General features: G+C 38.8%; 1 protein-coding gene across 3 annotated transcripts in view; it reads left to right on the forward strand.

Moving 5' to 3' along the window:
- The window catches only part of PDE5A (phosphodiesterase 5A), a 132438-nt gene that overhangs the window by 26540 nt on the left and 82377 nt on the right, over positions 1 to 23521 (forward strand). For all 3 annotated transcript variants that reach the window (XM_004426537.3, XM_014784550.2, XM_004426538.3), the window contains exon 3: positions 6750 to 6839. In XM_004426537.3, the coding sequence (XP_004426594.1) occupies positions 6750 to 6839 (90 nt within the window). The remainder of the gene's footprint in view (positions 1 to 6749; positions 6840 to 23521) is intronic.

Here is a 23521-nt window from a genome sequence, read left to right on the forward strand (position 1 = left end):
AGTTAGAGACGTTTTAACTAAATATTTCACTGTATATTTTCTAACAAGAATATTCTCTTACACCATTGTAATACTTTTACCAAATCAGAATTTTTTTTTTTGCTGGGAAAGATTCACCCCAAATCAGGAAATTTTATGGTACAATACCAGTATCTAACAGTCTATAGTCAGGTTTGGTCAATTGTCCCATTAATGTCCTTTATAGTTATTTTTCCCCTCCGATCAAAGATCTAATCTAGGATTACATATTGTACATATTTGTCATGTCTCTTTAGTCCCCTTTAAGTCTAGAACAGTTTGTCAGTGTTCCTTTATCTTTCTTGACATGTATTTTGGAAGAATACAGACAAGTTATTTTGTAGACTAGACTATCTTTCCTGAATAGATTAAACTTAGGCACTTTTGGCAGGAATACCACAGGTGTTGATGTTATGACCTTGTTTGGTTTTCCAAACAACAATTAATTCTTCCCTCCTACACCAGCTGGGGGTCCTGCAATCCACTTCAGTTCTGACAATAAATACCTGGAGTTAGACTCCACAGGTTAAGGACTCAGGCCCACAGGATTGTCCCCACTTCAGACGCCAGCCACAAATGAGGTCCCCAGGCTACCTATACCTATGCTCAGCTGACTACAGATTCAGGGGTTCCCCGCTCAGCTTCAGTCATTTGCTAGAATGACTCACAGAACTCAAGAAAGTGCTATCCTTACAATTACGGTTTTATTATAAAGGATACAATTCAGGAACAGCCAAATGGGAGAGATGTGTAGGGCAAGGAATGGGAATGTGGGGGACACAGAACTTCCATGCTCCCTGGGGAGCGTCATCCCAGCACAGATATCTTCACCAACCCGGACGCTCCCCCAAACCTCATTGTTCTGAGGTTTTTATTGAGATTTCATTATGTAGGCATGATTGATTAAATCATTGGCAATTTGTGATTGAACTCAATCTCCAGTGCTGGCTTCGCTCTGCCGAGGTCAGGGGTGGGGCTGAGAGTTCTAACCCTCTAATCAATTGGTTGGTTTTTCTGGTGGCCAGCCCCCATCCTGAAGCTATCTGGAGCGCTCTCCCCCATGAATCATCTAATTAGCATGAACTCAGGTGTGGTTGAAAGGGGCTTGTTATGAATATCAAAAGACTCTCCTATCACTTGGGAAATTTTAAGGGTTTTAGGAGCTCTGTGCCGGGAACCAGGGACAAAGACCAAATATAGTTTTTATTATACCACAGACCTTCTCAGTGTACGTTATCAGGAAGCATGTGATGTTAGTTTACCCCAGTATCGATGATGTTAAATTTGATAACTTGGTTAAAGTGGTGTCCACTGGGTCTCTCCACTATAAAGGTACAGTTTTCTCATTGTAATTATTAAGTAGCCAGCCCTGGAGGTCTAGTGGTGAAGATTCAGTGTTCTCACCACCCTAGCCTGCGTTTGTTTCCTTGTTAGGGAACCACACCACCCGTCTATGGTTTGTCGTGCTGTGGCAGCTGCAAGTTGCTGGGATGCTGAAAGCTGTGCCACCGATATTTCAAATACCAACTGGGTCACCCATGGTGGACAGGTTTCCGTGGAGCTTTCAGACTAAGAAAGATTAGGAAGAAGGACCTGGCCACCCACTTCGAAAGAATTGGCCATGAAAACCCTATGAATAGCAGCAGAGCATTGTCTGATACAGCGCCATAAGGTGAGAAGATGGCGCAAAAAGACTGGTCAGGGTTCTGCCCTGCTGTCCACAGGGCCACTAGGAGTCGGAGAGACTTGATGGCACTAGCAACAACAAATTAATAAGTATCTTATGGGGAGATACTTTCATATTGTGTAAATATTCTTTTCCTCATCAACCTACATTTACCAGTTTTGGCATCCACTAATTTTCTAATGTCATCATACCTTCTATATTTATTAGTTGGCATTCTAATGTGAGGAAGAGTTTTGTCTTTTTGATTCATTCATCCATTTATTCATTCATTTATATCACTGAGGACTCTGATTTTCATTTTGTTTATGAGTTATGATCTGTTATTATCTTTATTTACTTGGATTCTCAAATTATATCAGATTTGCAGGCTCCCATGTCTTTGTGATATGTCCCCATCATTCTGCAATTTTCTTGCTTTCTGGTGGGGCTGGAAGTTCTAACTGGCTTAACAAAATGTTCCAGGTCATCTTATACATTCTCTGCCCTAGCCCTAGAATGACTGTTTTTTCCAAGGAGCCTTGGTTCCAAGGAAGGGATGGTATTTAGAAACCAAGGTCTGGGCACCAGGTGTGCTCATTGCTTCTGATATGTGCTCGTTGCTAATGTGTTAGCAGACAGAGTTAGGGAAAAACAAATATACACACATACTATGTTTTATTTATTTCTCTGTATATCTGCTTACTATATTAAAAACAATGAATTCTTACTGATACCTCCAATTTCAATCCACATCTCAAGGTATATTTTTTCTACTTCTTTTCTCTATTAGGTGTTTCCTTCTCCAAAAATGAAGAACCAGGCTTCCTTATTCTTTATATATTTAAGCATCTCCTCAAGTCAAGTTCTAACCTCTTTACTCCTTTTTGTAGGTTCCAGTATCTTTCCCTTCAGGCTGAAGAACTTACATTAGCACTTCTTCTAGTACAGGTCTGGTGCTGACAAATTCTCTCAGTTTTAGTTTATCTGAAAATGCCTTTATTTTACCTGTATTCTTAAAAGATATTTTCACTGGATAGACAATGCTCAGTTAATAGTAGTTTTCTTTCAACACTTTAAATGGGTTTTCCCACTTTTTTCTGGTCTTTGTTTTTCTCGTGAGAAGTAAGCCGTACTTTGTATTTTCACCTTCTATGTTTCATGCTATATATCATTTTCACACCATGTGTATAAGTGTAAGGTTTTCACCAACTTTGAGAAATTTTTAGTTTAATTTTAAATATTTTATTTTATTTCTTTTGTGTGTGAGGAAGATCGGCCCTGAGCTAACATCTGCCAATCCTCCTCTTTTTGCTGAGGAAGACTGGCCCTGGGCTAACATCCATGCCCGTCTTCCTCTACTTTATATGGGACGCTGCCACAGCATGGCCTGACAAGCAGTGCGTCGGTGTGCGCCCGGGATCCAAACCAGTGAACCCCGGGCCTCCGCAGCGGAGCTCGCGCACTTAACCGCTTGCCCACCAGGCCGGCCCCTAAATATTTTATTTCTAATTGTATTTATTTAAATAAAAATAAAATATTTAACTTGAAATATTTTCTGCTCCATTTTCTTTCTTCTTTTTGGGACTTCAATTATATATATTTTAGACTGCTTGATATTGTCCCAGAAAACAGTGAGGCTCTGTTAACTTTTTATAGGTTTTTTCTTTTTCCTCTCACTTCTTCTGATTAGATACTTTCTGTTGATCTATCCTCAGGTTCACAGACCCTTTCTTCTTCTCTTTCTAATCTGCTGTTAAATCCCTCGATGAACTTTTGATTTTAGACATTGTACTTTTCAGTTCTAGAATTTCCATTTGGCTTTTTTTTTCTTAATAGTTTTTTCTTTCTTTGCAGGGATTCCTATCAGTTCATTGTTACCATATTTTATTTTAAGTCCTTAAATACATTTATAGTAGCTGCTTTTAAAATCTTTGTCTGTTAATTCTAACATCTGAATCATCTTGGGGTCATTTTCTGTTGACTACTTTTTCTCTTTATTATGGGTTGCAATTTCCTGTTTTTTCCCATGTGTTGTGATTTTTGATTGCATGCTGGACATTGTGGATGTTTCATTGCAGGGCTTTTGGATCATATCAGCCCTTTAAAATAGGGCTGACATTTGTTCTTGCAGGCAGTGAAATTACTGAGAGATCCTTTTGGTCCTGTTGGGCTTGGTATTATTATTTGTCAGGGTGGATCTATTTTAGTTTTGAATTGAATCTTAGGGAGTGCCCCCTGAATTTAGGGTGTGGTCCTGACTCCTAAGGGGTGGCCTTTCTCTGTCTCAACTGAATGCCTGAGGTGCTCAGTGAGGTCTCTCCTCTGCCTGGGCTGGAACTCCAGTGTCTCTGACCATGTCCCCAGCTGGTGTCCCCATTCTGCTTTCAGCCTTCAACAGGTCATTTTTCCAAGTTCTCTTAGAGTCTTGCTCTGTACGTGTCTGAAGTGAATAGCCACTCAGTCTTCTGCCACTCCTCCTTTATACCCCCAACCCCCAACACAGCCTCTCTCATCAGGTACTTTGCCTTGCAGATTCCAGCCTTGCAAATTTAGAAGCTTTGAATTTCTTTCAGTTCCATTGGAAATTGTTGTTCCACTTGGTTACTACTGGCCTTCTCCCCAGCAGGAAAATGCCCCCAGGAAGAAAGCCAGAGTATTGCATGGCAATTGTGTATTTCCCCTCTTCACTGCCTGTGGTTTATTTGTCTCATATTATTTGGTCTAGTCTTATATTTTTTAGCAGGAGGGCAAGTCTGGTACCAGTTGCTTTATTATGGCAGTGGATATCCAAGGCTTGTGTTTTTTTATACTGTCATGTTCTTATAAACAGTGAAAGAAATAATCACAATAATACTAGTGTTCCATTTTTTTCTTTGGTGTTTCTTGGACCTAGGGGGGTTAGAAGTTCTCTCTGTGTATCGCCTTTGCACTGAGTGCATTGTTAAAGGAAAATTCTTTGAGATGCCAAAGTACACCTAAAGTGAATTTGAAGCATACATTACTCCCACCTCCTTCAATGAAGTGACATCCAGGCTGCTGTTGATTTTAAACTTCTAGTATGCATAAAAATGCTGTGAAAGTCCTACTAATTTCAGTCTCTCAAACTCTATTGCTCTGATTAGATAGTTGGGTTTAATCTTCTTTATAGATTGGTCTTGTTATTCAAATATTCATTAACAAAATAATTGTTGAGGGTGCATTTCAATTCACATTTTGATTATTAGCTTGTAGAATAATTTACTCTATAAGTTAATAAATTTTTACTTTAATTCATTAATAATCAGTATCCTGTTGCTTTCTTCAGATACTTTGCACTACTAAAGTATGTTATTTAAGAACTATTTCTTAGAAACATTCAGCCAGGGTTTTCTTTGTGTCTCAGTATAACTTTGAGCATGTTTGCAGAAAAACCAAAAATGCAGTAGTGTTTATTTATAATATAAAATATTCAAACTGATTTTCCACCATTTTATAACTTTTTTTTTGCAGTTGTCTTTAATGCCGGGTTTGGCCCTCTTGGGAAAATTGGCCTCATTTCTGACCCCAATTTATGGAATCTAGTGTAATCATTTCCTTCATTCACAGCTTTGGCTTTGCATGACTTTAGACTAATTAAAAAAAAATAGAAATGACCTTGAAAGATGAGAATTTTCCAATGTAGCTATTCCATATTCTCCGAAGGGAATTCCAAAAGCAGAGTTTTTAGAGCAGTGATGCTATTATTAGGTTGAACATGTAACTTCCCAAGGCTATTACTTTGAAGGGAACAACACTCATTCAGATGTTTATGTTCTGGTATGTTTTATCCATTCTAATCTTTCCTCATATAGTAGTAAGTGTCCGTTTCCTCTAGTATGTTTTCCCCCTACCTACAAGCTTTCTTTAAACTACAATAAGCTAAAAATGATCACATTTGATAACTATGATATCACTTGTTAATGAATTCCTTTGTTTATTTAACAAATGCTTTTAAGTTCCTGTGCTAATATCGGGAATACAGTGATGAACCAAAAAAAGCCCCGCATAGAGTTTACAGCCTAACTAACTTTAATCTTCCCAATCTAGAGTTTAATAGAAAATAGCCTGTACCTTTCTTAACCCACATTTAGAACTTTTACACACCTCTCAGAGTCCTTTGTGATTTTTGGATGTGCATGATATACTTTGTAAAAGGGGAAAGAGCTTCAAAAGATTAAGTTGTTTACAGTCTGATTGAGGCCATGCAGACTTTTGTTTTTTTGGTGATGAAGATTAGCCCTGAGCTAACATCTGTTGCCAATTCCCCTCTTTTTGCTGAGGAAGATTGGTCCTGGGCTAACATCCGTGCCCATCTTCCTCTACTTTATATGTGGGACGCCTGTCACAGCATGGCTTGGTAAGTGGTGCGTAGGTCCACGCCCACGATCCGAACCTGCAAACCCTGGGCTGTGAAAGCGGAGTGTGCAGACTTAACCAGTATACCGCTGGGCTGGCCCCCATGCAGACTTTTTATATATATTAAAAGAAAATATTTAAATTCTTATGAACACCTGAGATAGAACAGAATACTGAGGAATTATATAAACAACCATTACGAGGAAGTAAAGTCAATACTAGTAAGGTCGTTTTGGAGGTGGTAGGTTTTATAGGAAAAGTTTCAGAGCAGAGATGCTTTTCTGTTGGATGGCACAGAAGAATCAGGTAGTGAGATGGGAACAGGCAAATTGTGTTACAGGAGAGGAGAGTTGACAGTTTTCCTGAATTTAAGTAAGGCTATCCAAATTGGTTAATAGTTTGAATTTCCTTTATTTCTTTAAGTTTATTTCTTTATTTCTATTTCCTTTATTTGTTTGAGTCCGTATTTTTTTGGTTCTAATAAACACTAGCTGCTAAAAAAACACTTAAATTTATCTTTGTCAAAGACGATATGTACTTACATGATATGATGCCTTTTACAATGATAAAATTGTCATTCAGAGCAACAAGGTAAGTCGAAGGTTAGATTTCTCTAATCTTATAAATCGGAAAAATCAAATCAATCTTTGAACAAGTCAGTCATTAAATTGAATTTCTTTTTCCTTACTAGGATCCTCGATTCAATGCAGAAGTTGACCAAATCACAGGCTACAGGACACAAAGTATTCTTTGTATGCCAATTAAGAATCACAGGGAAGAGGTAAGCCAGTTTTCCATTTTATAAAAGGTCATCTGGAAACATTTCTCTTTTTGAAAAAAAAGTTTTTACTTTGTGCGCTTATGAAATAATACTATAGTGACAAGTTAACTATAAAGTGCTTAAATGTTCTGCTCAATATTTTTTATTTAGATTTTAATTATAGGGTTGAATCCTGATAGAGACTTTACTTGGACTTAGAAATAAATTTCAGACATTTTGTTTCCTTGCTTTGCTCTTCCCAGGACCTTATTCTGTCCTAAGATATATAATTGTGGTTGCAGTTGGAATCAATTTATTTCATATTATCTTTTAAGTGTCTGAATAATGCTCATTTCATAAATGGTTATCCAATTGCAATGGTCATCAGCTGATTGTTTTCTGGATTCAAAATGAGGTTATGAAAAAATGGAAATTGTAGCTAATTCCAAGTAAATTTCATCGTGAAGTTATAACAAGCAAATGAAAATATGTTGGTTTATATTTCATCTAACTAGAAGGTTTGGATTCTGTTAGCACTGATTTCCCTCTTCGTTTATACTTATTTGAAAAAAATAGTTAATAAATTACCGATTAAACTGAATGTTTCAATTGAGTGTTTTCAACCCTGGCTGCACATTACAATCAACTGAAGAACTTCTAAAATATTACCAATTAAATCAGAATCTCTAAGGGCAAGGTCTGGATACTGATATATTTTTAAAGCTCCCCAAGTAATTCTAAAGTGTAGCCAGGGTTGAAAATGACTACTCTAAGTGGAAACAGATAGATTGAAAGAGCCCATATCGGTGGTTCTTGGTCTTGGCTGCACAGTAGAATCACTTGGGAAGTAGTTAGCAATTCGAATGCCCAGGTTTCACCTTAAATCAGTCTCTGGGGTTGGGACCTGAGCATCAGGATTTTAAAGCTCCCGGTGATCACAGTTCGTGGCTGAGGTTGAGAATCGCTGCCAAGGGGTCTAGAAACACTTTGATGCGTCTGCTTGATTTATATTCAGATTCTGACATCTTTCCTTTATCTCCTCCATCTGGTCTATTACCAAGTCCCATTGATTTTTTTCCATTAGATTATTTCTCATTTCAATTTCTTTCTTTTCATTCCTGATGCCTGCACCATAATTCAGATCTGGAAGCAATGCCTGAACTTTTAAAATAGTCTTGTAAGGGGTTTCTCTACTTGCAGTCAGTTTCCTTTCAATCCACCCTGCATATGCCTTGGGAATTTTCCTAAAACACAGCTTTCTGAATCAGTGCTCCTAAAACATTAATGTGCATATGAATCACATGGGGATTTTGTTAAAATGCAGATTCTGAATTTAGTAGGTCTAGGTGGGACCTGAGATTCTTTTCTAACAAGCACCAAGTTGATGCTGATGCCCTGGGTCAGCAGATCACAATTTGATTAAGAGGATCCTAAATCAGTCACTTCTCAGTAGTCTAAAATAAGTTCTCACTGCCTTAGAGTTGCTACATGGTTTCTTAAGGAGGGTAGTTACTAAAAATACCTGCAGCTAAAACATGAATATGAGATTAATTAGTTAATTAGTAAGTTAATTAATTATGTGACTGAATAAATAAAATTGAAAAGGCCGTGCATGGACTAATGGTAGCGCTATTAATTGGGTTGCCAGATATGGCAAATAAAAAGCATGTCCCATGCAATATTTGGGACATAGTTATACTAAAAAATTTACTTGTTATTCATCTGAAATTGTTTGACTAGATATCCTGTATTTTATCAGGCAACCCTAGTTATAAACCAAGGACTATGATTCTGTGTACTTAAAAAGACAATGTTCAGCTTTTAGTTAGTAATTATGGTTTAAAATCATGGCCCAAAACACAACTTCATACTGGCCAAGAGACTCAGCCTGAATTATACTCTGATTAAACTCTTTCTAAATAATGTGAACAATCTCGCCAACAGTAGGAGTTGGGAGAACCCATGAGATGTGCAGCAGAATCACCATGGTGAAGTGAGTGGGACTGCCCTTCTGTAAGAGAGCATTTTCAGGACACATATGTTTCTCTTTTTATGACTGCCTGTGAGGATGATTTAAATTAAAACAAACAACAACAACAAAACCCCCAGCTGTATTGAAGTATAATTTGCCCTAAAATTTTAAGTGTACAATTTGATGAGTTTTGATAAATGTGTATACAGTCATGTAACCACCACTATCATCAAGATATGGAGCATTTCTGTCACCTCAGATATTTCCCTGTGCGCCTTTGTAGTTGATCTCCATCTCCCTCAACCCCCAGCCCCTGACAGTCACCGATCTGTTTTTTGTCTGTATTGTTTTGCCTTTTCTAGAATGTCATATAAATGGAATCCTACAGTATGAAGTCTTGTGTGTCTGGCTTCTTTCACTTAGCACATGTTGTTGCATGGGTCAGTAGTTTATTCCTTTTTATTGCTGAGTGATTTATTCCATTTTATGGATATACCACAATTTGATTATCCATTCCTCAGCTGATAGACATTTGAGTTGTTTGCAGTTTTTATCTACTATGAAAAAAGTCACTGTCAGTGTTTGCATACAGATCTTTGTGTGGACATAATGTTTTCATTTCTCTTGGGTAAATATATAGGAGAGGAACTGCCAGGTCATATGTTAGGTAAATGTTTAATTTTATAAGAAACTTCCAAACTCTTTCTCAAAGTGGCTGTACCATATGCATTCTTACCAGCAATGTATGAGAGTTCCAGTTACTTCACACCCTTGGCAACACGTGGTATTGTCAAATTTTGAAATTTTAGCCATTCTAGCGGGGATGGTTTAAATTTGATTACATGAATATATAACCCCACTCTCAGCCAAGGGCTGTCGGCTCACTTACAAATATAATTAAAGTGGGTTCGGCCACAGGTCCCCAGACTGTGATTGTCCAAAGCTCTCTCTAAGATTCCTGCTGGGTTCCTGAGTGTCCTCAGGTTTCTCTGCCCCCATGCCCCTGCATCCTCCTGCTGTCTCTGTTCTACCCTGTGATGACTTGATATGAAGCCTGGGCTCTTAACTGGTTTCCTCAAAAGTTCGCTCACACCAAGCATTTTATGAGATAAAAAACCTTCAGTAACTTTACTGGGGATTTAGTAACTTTACTGAAGGGAGGGTTTCCAAATAGCTTTTTAAACATCTCGCTGACCCTACCCATTCCCTATCCTCTCCCCCTTGCTCCTTCTCCTCCCACATTCACACCACCCAGTTCGAAATTATTTCCTGTGAGAATAATTTCTTCAGAGAAAAGGAATGAAGAAAAACAGAGGAATAGACACACTCTCAGCATGGCTATGTAGTATAAAAAAGTAATTTAGCTGACTGAGAACCAAGGCCACTAAGAAGATGCAATAGATGACTTCTAGAATTATCTTTAAGTTTATAGCTACGTAAACAGACTCAGGGCAGTGTTTGCTTTTGTGTGTACTTGTGTGTGTTCTTTCTCTCATGAAGCTTTTGAAATCAGAATGGAGAGTCACAGTAGGCTTTTGGGAGTAATTGTTAAGTTTGCTTGCTCTGGGCTAGAATCCCGTTTTTACCACTTCCTTGATGAGTAACCAGGATGGAATTGGTTAATCCCTTTGCCCTTCAGTTTCCTCATCTGCAACATGGGGGTTAAAAAAAGCCCTACTTCATAGGGTTGTAAAGATTAAATGCATTAATGCATGCAGAGGGCTTACCATAGTTCCTGGCACACCGGAATGGTCAAAAAATGTCAGCTGTTTTTTTTTAACAGGAGACATAGAACTAACAGAGCTTTTAAGAGAGACAGGGAATGATCAAGTTATATGAAGAGGTCATTGGCCACATAGTAACCAGCACAGTCCTGACTTAACTGGTGTGTTACCTGACATAACTAGGTTGTTATCCTCTAACAAACCTGAAGCTTAAAAGAAAAATGCTTTTCACTGTTTTTCCTCATAAATGAGGCAAAATGAATTTGTTGTCTTCTCTTTGTGTTAGTCCAATTGTGGTGAGTAAGCCAGCACTGATTCCAACTACCAAGGAACCTAAAATGAAATGTGATTATTGACTGTTTACAAAATGTCCTTTAAGTGCCTTTCAGTGACCCCAGTTTCTTAAGGCATAGGTATCAACTCTGGAAAGCTGCTTGAACGGAGCAGTTGAATATGGAGTCCTAAAGTCTGAACTATATAACATAGTCCAGAAAATTCAGGAAGATTTTTAAGATTTAGTAAAATATATAATCTCATTTGTCTCTTCTTGTGAAGCATTTCAACTAAAAATTTTCACGACTTCTTTTCATTGATGTTATAATCTTAAGTGTAATAGATACAGCAATACCTTTTTAGAAGTCAGGATCATAGATACTCCCAAACTTCTCTAACAGACATTTTTAAAAAAAATCTTAGAGGGTAAGCTTTTGCAATCTTCTCTTCTCCCTATTCCCTTCCAAGAGAATGAGGTTAATGGACAAAGTAGGGGAAAAAAACTGGAAAGCTTGAGAAGGCTAAAATAATTTATTTTGGAAAGGTCAAAGAGCTACTGGCTAGAGAAAAATGAATGAAGACAGAAAGAAAAAGGTCAAGGGAGAGAAGAGAGCCAGCCTGGGCTGTGTGTTAGAGTGGTTTGAGGACTGTGGGGTGGGACTCTGGAAATAACTGCCTATCTTGTGGAAACTATTCTAAAGACCTGGCTTATACTAATTCGTTTAAGCTTCATAACAACCATAGGAGGTGGTCATTATTTATTCCCACTTAACAGATGAGGAAACAGACGCAGAACTTTCAGGGAACTCACCCAAAGTCACATGACTAAAAACTGGTGAAGCTGAGATTCAATCCTAGGCAGTCGGACTGCGGGGTCATAATGTGGGAAGGTGGGCTTCTTACAAATTCTGCTGTGGATGATGACTGCACTGTACTTTCTCCCCCTCCCTGCAGTGTTTTCTTGAACAGTTGTGGTAAACCTTTAAATTATGGTTGATTTGGGTGGGGGGAGGGGAGGTACACTACTGATGTGTTTAATGTGGCTCCACGCAGAAGCAGGACCGGAAGGTGGAAACAAGGAGACTGGCTGTATTCTGATGGCTTTTCCAAGTTAAGTGTTTAAAACACTCTGCAGACAGACTTTTTAAAATGAAAAAAGAAAAAGAGTGAAGGAGAAAGATGGATCAGAGTCACATTGTCTATAATGTCTTAAGAGGAATCCATCCAGTAAACTAGAGGAAATCTTGACCAGAGATGAAAGAGTTACAGGATTATGCTTCTTATTCATCTGGCCAATGTGCTCCAGAGAAGAACCATATCGGGCACATGAAGCACAATGAAGAAAATTGCAGCAAGTGTGTGAATTTTTAGGGCTGCTGTTAAATTTCTTTCATACTTAATGCTGCATTTTTTGGACCTGGGCACTTGAACCAGTTTTTATTTTTGTCACTTGCATTAGTTATTTCTGTAACCAGACAATTCTTTCATGTTCAGTGAAGAAGCGCAGGGAAATTCAACTCTTTCTCTGTATCTCAGGTGACCTATTTCTGAAATACTGCCCTCTTCTGAAGTATTGCTCGTTATGACCTGGTAGAGATGGGTGTTCTTTTTTATTTATAGGGGCTGCACCAATGAGGTAGCAGGCAGGACACTGTGAAATAATGCAAGTTCTGTGAAAATTTCCTATTGATCTGAGCTGGAGATTATATCCAATAATGTCTTTCAAGCTAGGCTGAAACACCTATTTTCTCTTGGTTGAAAGTCAACTCCAGTTATTAAGCAGAAATCTAATTTGGAATCAGAGCTCTTTTCCACCTTATCTATTTTTGTTTTAGCATTTGATTTGATTTTATCATACTTGATGATATGCTTATAATTCTTTGATGCAAATATAACAGAATTTATGATAAATTTTTTTACAATGTGATAAAGGAGTATTTTAGCTAAATATCTAATTATTTCTATCTTCCTTTAAAAAAAACCTGAAAATTTTCAAAAAATATCAGCTAATTTTTATGAGATAAATACTTGGATGGATCAAAGAGATTTAATGCCTGCCAAAAATCACAAAATAAAGCAGTAATGGAATCAGATGTGTAATTCCAACTGCAATGTACAAAAGTGAATGTTTTCTAGAATTTAAGCTATATGATTTTATCTTCTCATTTTAAAATATTCTCATTTTTTCCCCTGAATTATTTTGTTTGGACAAGTAATTATTGAATCACTGTACTATGTAGAGCAGTGAGGATCTAAAAAAAAGGAAGCAAGGAAGATACTTGCTTTAAATTTTTTTTCAATTTGTTGCTGTGGATCTTGTATACCAGAAATTAAATATTGATACAAAGCAACAAGACAAATGCTAAATGAGTTCAATATTTGACACACAAGTGCAAAGGAAAGACTAGGTTTTGAGAGCTACAGAAGTCACAGAGGATAGAAGAAGCTGTGGCTTCATAGGGTAGATGCCTGCTGTTTATCCCAGAGCCCTAAGAGAGGAAGCACATCCAGGCCCTCCACGAGAGGTGCAGGCAGAGGAGATGCTTGTCTGTGATCTCAGGCTCACAATACTGACTGGGTCTTTCTTAAGTTTGACAAGTAACCTTGGAACAGATAAACGTTATGGTTTTATGCATAATACTTCAATTCTAAGTCAGACTAGATGAAAATATAGCTACAAAAATAAGCAGAGTTAATCTAGATCTATTTTAATCTTAAAGAATTGGCCAAGTAGCCAATGTGTTGTTTTTTTAACTTATAAATTGTTGATTGCATTTATTCCCCTGCGATATTCTTTCTTGTGGCTTGGTTTTAGAAACAAAACAAAAGCACTCTGCAAAGTTTCCGTTTGTTCTGGACTTGATGTCATGATGCTGATGATCTTTTCATTTTCCTTTTCCACATTGCCCTTTAAATAATAAACAAGTGTGTTTTACCAAGAAGAAGGTGGTAACCACTGTCCTAAGGAAAACACATTTCTTAAGAGCAGCAGATGAAAAACATGGTGCTAATAGGTTAAATCCCTGAGGCTACACTACTGATCCGGGAGAAGAAGAAAGGGTGAATAAAAGCTTGAGACTGAAGATTAAATTAATGGTACGCTGTATTCACCCAAATCTTATTTTTAATGCTCAGAAAATTTGGTTCAGACTGAATGCTATGTTTTATTCGATATGAGGCCTATCTTCATTAGTACTTGCAGGATAACCATTCCAGCACTTGTTGGAATACATTACATTTTTAATTTAATAGATCATTTATAAATTTAGTTTTGAGAAGTTTTACGTAGGCCCTGAATAATGCAGGTCTGGAACCAGTTGCAGATAAGCAGATAAGCATAAACAATTGCTTTGTTATAATATCTGACTCAGAGCCACACCATTAGACTCTTGGATGGATTTTGATTATTAAATAATTTTCATTTTTTCATGCATTCTTAAAGAATTAAGGTGGTTGTCAATGAAATAGTTGCTCTCAATAGATATATGTGCAAACATCTATATTCATCTATTAAGAGCTAAGGTTACATAGATAAAGTCCTCTATAAATTGTTTAAATACTCTGTATTCCTTCTTATTAAATCCTCATCTAAAAATCCCTACTTGTTTCTCTTCTACCATAGAGTGGAAATTAATATTCCAGGCTTAGTTTAAATTGAAGAGCAAGAGATGATGATCTTATAAAATTTTTGAATCATGTTTTTCTGTATCACTTCATAGCAGTGAAATAAAGCAAAAATACCTGGATTTAGAATTCCAGATATATTTGATTATTAAAAATCATTTGATGATCATGAGTATTATATTAGTTATCTCTTGCAACATAACAAATTACCCTAAGCTTAGTGATTTTGGACAACAGACATTTATTATCTCACAGTTTCTGTGGTTCAGGAATTCTGCAGTGGCTTAGCTGGCTGGGTGGTTCTGGCCCAGATTACCTGCAGGGGGTGCAGCACTCAGGATATGAGAGAGATGTTTGACTCAGGCCTGAGTGTCCACTCCCCAGAGGGCTCACACACATGGTTCTTGGCAGGAGGCCTCAGTTAGCGTCCTTGTCACGTGGCAGAGAGTGAGCAAGGAGGAGCAATAGCGCCTTTGTATGACCAAGTCTGCAGAGACGTACACCGTCACTTGATAGTACTCTGTTCTTTAGAGGCCGGGCATCGAGTCCAGCCCAAACTCAAGAGCAGGGGAATTAGGCTCCACCTCTTGAAGAAAGGAGTATCAAAGAATTTGTGGAGATGTTTTGAAACCAGCAGAAGTACTAAATATATTTTGAAGCTTTATTCTCTGTCCTTAAAACTGACCAGATGATAAAAGAGGAACTCCACTCATTAATTAAAATAATATTTAAAAATTATTATTTCTCAACCTGGTACTAAAAAATAATATGAACTACCAGAGGCAACATAGGCTGGGTTTAAAAAAGGTGGCGAGTTGGTGTGTATGCTTTGCCAGGTTGGCATGAGTCACAGGGAAAAGAGGAAGTAGAGAATTAAAAGAGGAAGATGGAGGAGGAAAAGAGGAAGATGTCTGCTTCTTTGGGCTGTGGCAAATGATTGAGGCGTTAAAAGGCTTCTAAAATGTTAGGTCATAAATGCTAGTCTACATGAGACCACTGTTTCCATGTAATTTCAATACTTTGCTTTGAAAGTATTGAAACAGTCACTGGTATATCTCTTTCTGCACTGTTGTTTTCTGCCTCTGTCCTGGATCAGGAGCGGAGGGAATGTGTTTAGCACTTTGGCACTGTGTTTGCTTGAATGTAAACTGGAAGGAGGGAGTGTCCTGGAGATAAGTCCATGCAGGCAGAGAGGCAAGATCACGAAGAGCCTTCTAAAGCCATGGAAAGGAGGTGCTGAATTTTTCTTTAAGCCGGGAAACATTTGCTATATTTAAAGATCTGTAGGGCCACAGCATTAAGGATGAACAGTTCTCTTTGTTTAACATCTAACCCAGAGCCACATAATTTGACACTTGATAGATTTTGATAATTAAATAATTTCCATATTTGTTCATACACGGAGAAAGTACTGTGTCTCGAAGCGGGGAAGTTGGTAAGGAAGCTTTTGCAGTAATCCAGACTACAAGTGGACACAGGCTGAGGCGGAGGGAACAAGAAGAGTGGATTTGTTAACACTTCTGTTTGGGAGGTTGAGGGATTGATTTGATGGAAGGTTAAGTAGAAGGAAGAATCTAGAATACTTCCTAGGTTTTTTAGATAGGATGCAACGGGGAAAGTTGTGATAGTCCCTAAAATAAAACATGCAACAGAGAGAATTGGTTTGTGGGGATGACAACAGTTAGGTCCTTTTTGGGATATGTTGTACTGTCTACTGCTTTCTCCGCTCTCCTCATGTCTCAGCGCTGCCTCCCCAGCCCACCTTCAGCTGATGGCCTGCTTACTATTTCAGCAAAAAAATTCTCAATTAGAAGAATCTTCCCACAAGAGGACTTCGCCAGTCTCTTCCCCTGCTCCTGCACCTGAGTCCATATGCTTCTGTTTCCCTTCTACTTTAACCGTCTCTGAAATAGCAAAGGTCAGTCTCACACGTGTACACTAGGTCTCATCCTGTTTTTTCTGCTCAAAGACACGGCTCAGCAGGTCTTCCCTCTATGTGCAGAATCACCAAAATTCCCCTCTCTACCAAATTAGTTTATCACTCTACAAATATGCTGTTATTTCTCCCATCTTAAAAACAAAAATAAACACCCATTGGCCTACACATCTCCTTTCAGAAAACACCCATGTCTCTGATCACCATCAGAGCAAAACTCTTTGAAAGAGATGTCCACGCTCGCCATTTCCATTTCCTTCCATCCTTGCTTGAACACACTCCACCCAAGCCTTTACCCTCCCCATTCTATGGAAGCTCTTGGCAAGGTCCCCTGGCTTCTGTAGGGCAAGAGCTGGTGATCATTTCTCAGTTCTCAGCTTACCCGGCCTGTCAGTAGCATGTGACATTCTTAGTGGTCACTCATTGTTTTCACTTGCTTTCCAGGACCTCAGACCCCCCAGTTTTCCTCTTGTCTCTTTGAGCATCTCTCTCTCTCCTTAGCTGGTGTCTGCTCATCACAATGCTGCTAAATGGCTCAGCCCTGGACCCTCTTCTCTGCTCTGACGACACTCACTCCTTCTGTGACTTTATTTACTCTCATGGCTTTAAATACCGTATATGTGCTGACCAAACTTATATGGCAGCTGTGCTGTTTCGTCAGTTTAAACTCATATTTCAACTGCTTACTTGACTGCTGTACCTACATATGTCTCACAGGCACTTAACATCTAAAACCCAACTCCTGGTCTTCCTTTCCATCAAAGCTGCTCCATACTTGTCCCCATGCAGTGAACAATTTGGCTATCACTCTAGTTATTCAGGCTGAATTCCCTGAAGCCATCTCTGCCTTCTTTCCCTCACAGCAGATGCCTGGTTAATTAGCAAACACTATTGCCTGTCCCTTCCATCACTCGTCTCCACCTGCGCTTCTAACCCCCTGCGCTTCTAACCCCCGGCTCAAGCCATCAATATGTAGCACCTGAATTATTACAGTAGCCCCCTGACTAGTATCCCTGCCTCAAGCCTTTAACTCCCTATGGTCTAGTCTCAACACAAATTTTATAAAATTTGTTAGATCTCATCACTCGCCTGTTCAAAAATCTCCAGTGTATTTCCACCTCACTCTATAAGAATAGTCCCACATGATCTGGCTCCGATGCCCCTCTGATCTCTTCTCCTGTTATCTCTCCCCCCTCCCCCCAATCCTCTCCGGTACAGTGGCAGTCTTGCTGTTTCTCAATAAATCAGGTAAGCTCCAGCCCCAGGGCCTTTGCACTTGCTGTTCCCTCTGTCTGGAAGTCTCTTCCCTAGTTATTCACATGGCTCACTCTCTCATCTCCTTCAGGTTTTTACTCCAGTGACATCTCCATAAGACTTTGGCCATCCTTATTAAATATCAACCATTACTTCCATCCCTGCTCTGTTTTCTCCATAATGCTTAAGCATTCAATCACCATTTCACATACTATACATTAAACCTACTGGTTTATTTCTGTTTTCCCTCACTAGCCTGAAAGCCCCATGCGAGCAAGGTGAGATGAGAATGCTTCACAGAGGAGGCGACATTTAAGCTGCATTTGTAGTATGCAATAACCTAGTTTACTTGAGAACTTATAGTATGATTCTTTTTCAGAAGTGTTTTTTTACCATCTTAAAGCATGATAACCAAAATAGACTGGCAAATTAAGGGATCTCAAGCAGAGATTTAAATAAAGGCTATGTGGTAAATAGCAGTAGGGCTAGGATCTTCCCGCTGATCTGGAGAGATCAATAGTAACTTCTTTGTTGATATTATTATCCCCATTTTAGATGAGGAAATATGGACTTGGTCAAGTTAGGGAAATTTCCCAATGTTACATATCTTTTAGGTGTTGACAGAGCTGGAATTCAGACCCATGTCGTCTTATTCTAAGGCTGCATTTTTCTCACTATGAAATCATTATCTTCTTTCATTTTTATTAATGATTATACCTGAAAAGCTACCAACCAACTCTTTTTCTATTTTAGCTTTTGAAAATGCAAGTTATAGACTGGAATAATATAATAACAAAATCTAGAGTTGCAAACAATGATTCTACATACTATTAATTACTCTGTATATTAACTGGCACAGCCGTCTGGAGGAGGACAGTCTTTGTGCTGGTAACACCTACAACTAGGAGTTTTGCGAGTGAGACTGATGTCTGCATCTGAGCTTCCATATATGATTACCTTTTCAGGCTCATCTTCCATTTGGAGGAAAAAACACTTAAGAGAGAAAATTGTGTTTTAACTCTGATAACATAATAGACTATATTCTCTATGTGAAGAATTTGTTGAATGTAAATAAAATGATGAATATACACACACACATGGTTTTCTCCTGGATCTGTTAAGCTAAATGAAATGGATATCTAGCTTCTCACGGCTGTGATGCGGTTAGCTGGACCAGTAGAGGCAAGAGCAGGGATCTGAACACTCAGTTCAGCTCTAATTAGGAAGGTATTCTCTCAGCCCCTTTGATACCAACTTTAATTGATAAATGAGATTCAGCCTTTCAGTGTTTTGATGCACAAAACTTGCTTTTTGCCACTTTTGCTGTGTTATCTCTCTTCTGTTTGTGTTAGGTGCACATTATGGGCACACCCCTTTCCCCTGTAATTATCAGGAAGCTTGATTAGCACAACATCTTACCAGGCTGTAGAGACGTGGACCTGTTATAAGTGCAGGCAGTGCTGGAACAAGCCTGATCCTGGTTTAATAGAATCCAAATCCAACAACACTGTCCAGAGTAAGCCTGTGCTTTGCAGGCCAGCACCTGGCAGAATGCAGGATACCACCCTGAAAATAAATCTTAGTTACTAAATAGCTCCAAGGCTCTGAAGTCATTTTTGGCAATGTCACGTAAAAGGTGGGCACAAACAGTGGTAGAATTATCCTGATACAAAGTGCAGTTTGTACAATATATATTGAGTATACAATTTTGGACTTATTCCCAATTAGGCAGAGAGACAGTTTGAAAGAAAGAGCTCCAACTCTGTAGCAAAAATGACTTGAGTGCTGGCTTCAGATCAGTGATTCTTGAAGCAAGCTTCTTCACCTCTCTGTGCCGTAGGTCACTCATCTGTGAAGTTTTAACATGAAGTACAAACACTTAGGGGGGCTTGGAAAGTCCTAGGGAGACAAGGAATGTGACAGTGCCCACGGCAGAGCTCTTCAGCTAGTGAAGATTCAGAAAAGGTCCCTTTCCTCCCTTCAGAGTGTTGCAAGGCCAGACAAATGGAGGCATGGAAAGTTAAGCAACAACAGTTAAACACTGAACGTGGGAAAGACAGCAGGTTCTTTTCTGCTATGTGACCTTTGTGTCTCTGGCAGTTTTTAAAGGGCATGGAAGGAGACTCTGCTCACAGTAGCTATGTGCTGCTCTGTCTCAGACCTGAATCTCCGTATCCCAAGGGACATAAAGGTCTAATAAGGTAAAAGGTCCCTGTGGTTCTAGATCTGAGACCTTTGCCTCATTGCTTAAAAGCTAGTGTGGCAGAGAGATTAGTATTTGGCAGGGAAGAGGAATTTTTTTGTGCAAAGGGATAAGAATAAACACCAGGATCAAGAATTATGCCCAGCATCCCCTTGTCTGGAAGGAATCCAGGCGCAGGTTGGCACCACTCCCACTGGATGTTCCTGGGGCAGGACAGCTACCAACCCCCAGAGGCTGGATTTGTCTTGGTTCTTCTGGGGAACAGAGCAAATGGTCAGGGCCTCAGCCTGCTCTACCAGGACAGCCGGGAACTGGGCACGCGGACCACCACTTTCATATGCTGTCAGCGATTGCAAATTTACTTTTAAAACTTTTAAATACTTTTTGAAAACTGAGTCAAATTTTACATACAGTAAGACACACAGATCTTAATGTACAATTTGATGAGTTTCGACAAATGTATATACATGTGTGTAACTAACACCCCACTCAAGATATAACTTTTCATCACCCCAGTCGGTCCCCACCACCCATGGGCAACACTGTTCTGATTTCTGTCACCACAGGTTAATTCTGCTTTTTCTTGAAGAATCTACTTATTTTTGAAACTGCATTATTATCTATTTTCCCCTGAAACGTAGGACATTTTTATGTTGTATAAGTGGTTCTTGGCTATAAAAATGTGTCATAAGATTTATAATTGAAGTCAAAGAAAACAGAACTTTTAGCAGCTATCTTCAGATCTGTTTTTGTTTCTTAAAGTTATAATTTTGAAATTGTTTCATTCCCTTTGATGAAAATATGCATTAAGATAAGCCCATGTATGGGATTTGAAGACAGCCTTGGATGTACTAGAAACCCCTTGGTCTTCACAATTCCTTTAGTTTAAAGAATAGTGCCTAAGAACCTGTATTTTATACTACTGCTGGTTTCACTTTACCTGGGGAAGCAGTAGAAAGAATGTGGGCTTTGGCATCAGACCTGGAGAGCATGTGGGTCTGCACATTCTTGGACTACCTATTTAACTTTTCCGAACATCAGCTGCCTCTGTGATTAAATGGGAATAATAATATCTCCCTGAAAGGGTTGTGCCAGAGGTTAAACGGATTAACAGATACTAAGTGCCTGTCACATAGCAGGCCCTCCCTTCTCCTTTTTTTAAATGGCAAACTTTTTAGCATTATGAATTTTTCTTTTTTTGGCTGGGAATAGATTTATTAACTATATTAGAGACATTGGCCATTGATCATGTATTGCTGATGCCAGTTATCTTCAGGGCACTGCTGTTTATATCTTGCAACTTCCTAGAAGCTTCTCTTCACCTTGGCTGCCTCTTCCTAGTCACCCAAGCTGTGAGAGGAAACTACCAGCACCCACTACTTCTACATTCATACTTGTGTTGTCCCCAACCCTAGAATATCCAGAAACGTACTCTTGAGAGAGAGAGTAGGTATAGTGGTGCGTGTACATTACAGATGGGTAAAATGGATCACAACCAAATAAAGGCAGTCTTACCAGTCATTTAAAGAAATATCAAACCTCGATTCTCAAATTTATTAATAAAAGCCAAACAACCCAAACAAAAAAGTCAAAATTGGTAAAGGTACATGTAGACAACACAGAAGAGGAAAACCAAGATAGCAGATAAAAATTAAAAAGTGGTTCATTTGCTCTAGTAATCAAGAGAATGCAAATTAAAACAACAATAAGATACAGTTTTATACCTATCAGATTGACAAAGATTAAAAAGCCTGATAATACTAGGTGCTGATTAGGATATGAGGTTAGTAAGAACCCTTACATATCGCTGGGAAAGGTATAAATTTCTGTAATCCCTTTGAAGATTTCATCAAAGAAGCTCTTGCACATGTGCACAAGGAGACCTATATAGAGATGTTCCTTGTAGATGGTTCAGAATAGCAGAAAATTGCGATCAGTCCAAACATTTGGGGATGAAATGAATAAAATTTGTATAGAATACAATGGGACTGGGAAGGAGAAAGTCCAATTTAATTTAGTCTTAAGAAAGGAGAACATCACCAATATTAACACTTAGCTCTGTATCAGTGGTTCTCAAAATGGTTTTTGTCCCTAGACCAGTGGCACTTGGCATCACTTGAGAACTTTTAGTAAAACAAATTCTCAGGCCCCAACCCAGATCTACTGAATCTGAAACTCTGGGGGTGGGAACTCAGCAAGCTGTGTTTTAACAAGCCCCACACTACCACTGTTCTAGATGACAAAGACAGGGACTTTTATGACGATCTTATTCACTGCGATTTTCTATATTTTTAAAATTAAAAGTTGAAACTAACAATCTGAAGCTTTTCTTTCCCACTCTCCCAAAGTCCGTCTAGGCTGTGAATTTCAACTCCATAACCAAAGGCTTATTAAGAGCATAAGCTCATTACTGCCTCATAAAGTTCTCAGATGTGGACAGATCTCTTAGTATCAAGCAAAGGGTAGAAAAAAAAATTGGGCAGATATTATTGACTATTATTCAGATGTGTAGCGTCCAGTAAGTACATCACCCTAAAACTGATCCCTCTGACACTTCTCCTCTTATCATCAACAGCAAATATCTATCTAGCATTGAGTACCTTCAGAACAATGCAGAGTACTGATGCTCCCGTAAGGCATAAGGTATAAATCATGTCCCTAGAAAACAACCTAGTTGGAGAGTCAGGATGTGAGTATAGAAGACGAGGTTAAAAATGAGAATACCCCACTGTAAGATGTAGGGCATACACAGTTGCTGCACAGAATTTCAGAGGAGTTTGAAGGGAAGCTTTTTGGAGACTCAGCCTCAGTAGAGAAAGTGGAAGTAATATTTCAAGGAATGATGTGAACAAAGGTCATTGTAGCATTCTAACTTAAATACCCATGTAAAAAGTGATCCTAGTTCAGGTTGAGGGTATGGAATCAGAGTCTTCACCTAGAGATAGATGGAACCATTAAAAAGTCTTGAGTAATGAGGTAATTTGTACATGCAAAGCAGTGTCCCAAGAATATAAATTTGGCATAAGTGTCAAAGATGGACTAAAGGCAAGAAAACAATTAGCAAGGAGATATCAGGGCCTTCAACAACGTGAAGATTTAGATGGTGAAACACAAGATACAATACTGGGTAAAGAAAAATGAAAAAGGAATGGAAAAATGTGAAAATAATTCTAATGGAAGGTATCAGTTTCTTATTGCTGCTGTAAAAAACTACCAGAAACTTAGTAGCTTAAAACAATGCAAATGTATTGTGTCATAGTTTTGGAGTTCAGAGTCCAAAATAGTTCTCACTGGGCTAAAATCACAGTGTCAGCAGGGGTGTGTTCCTATGTGGAGTCTCTAAGAGGGGAAGAATCTGTTCTCTTGCCTTTTCCAGGTTCTACAAGCTGCCCACATCCCTTGGCTTGTGGCCCCTTCCTCCATCTTCAAAACCTGCAGCATAGGGTCTTCAAATCTCTGACTCTGACTCTTCTGCCTCCCGCTTTCCCTCATAAGGATTCTTGTGATTTCACTGGGCCCAGGCAGATGATTCAGGATAGTCTCCTCATCTCCAGATCCTTAACTATCACATCTGCAAAGTCGCTTTTGCCTTTAAGGTAACATGTTCACAGGTTCTGGGGATTAGGACGAGGATATCTTTGGGGGCCATTATTTTTCCTACCACATGGAATATGACCATGATTTGATGATTGCCTAGGGTTTGGAAGAGAGGTGGAA

The sequence above is a fragment of the Ceratotherium simum genome, chromosome 12, assembly GCF_057802395.1.
Source record: "Ceratotherium simum simum isolate JZ-2026a chromosome 12, ASM5780239v1, whole genome shotgun sequence".
Taxonomy (NCBI): Eukaryota; Metazoa; Chordata; class Mammalia; order Perissodactyla; family Rhinocerotidae; genus Ceratotherium; species Ceratotherium simum.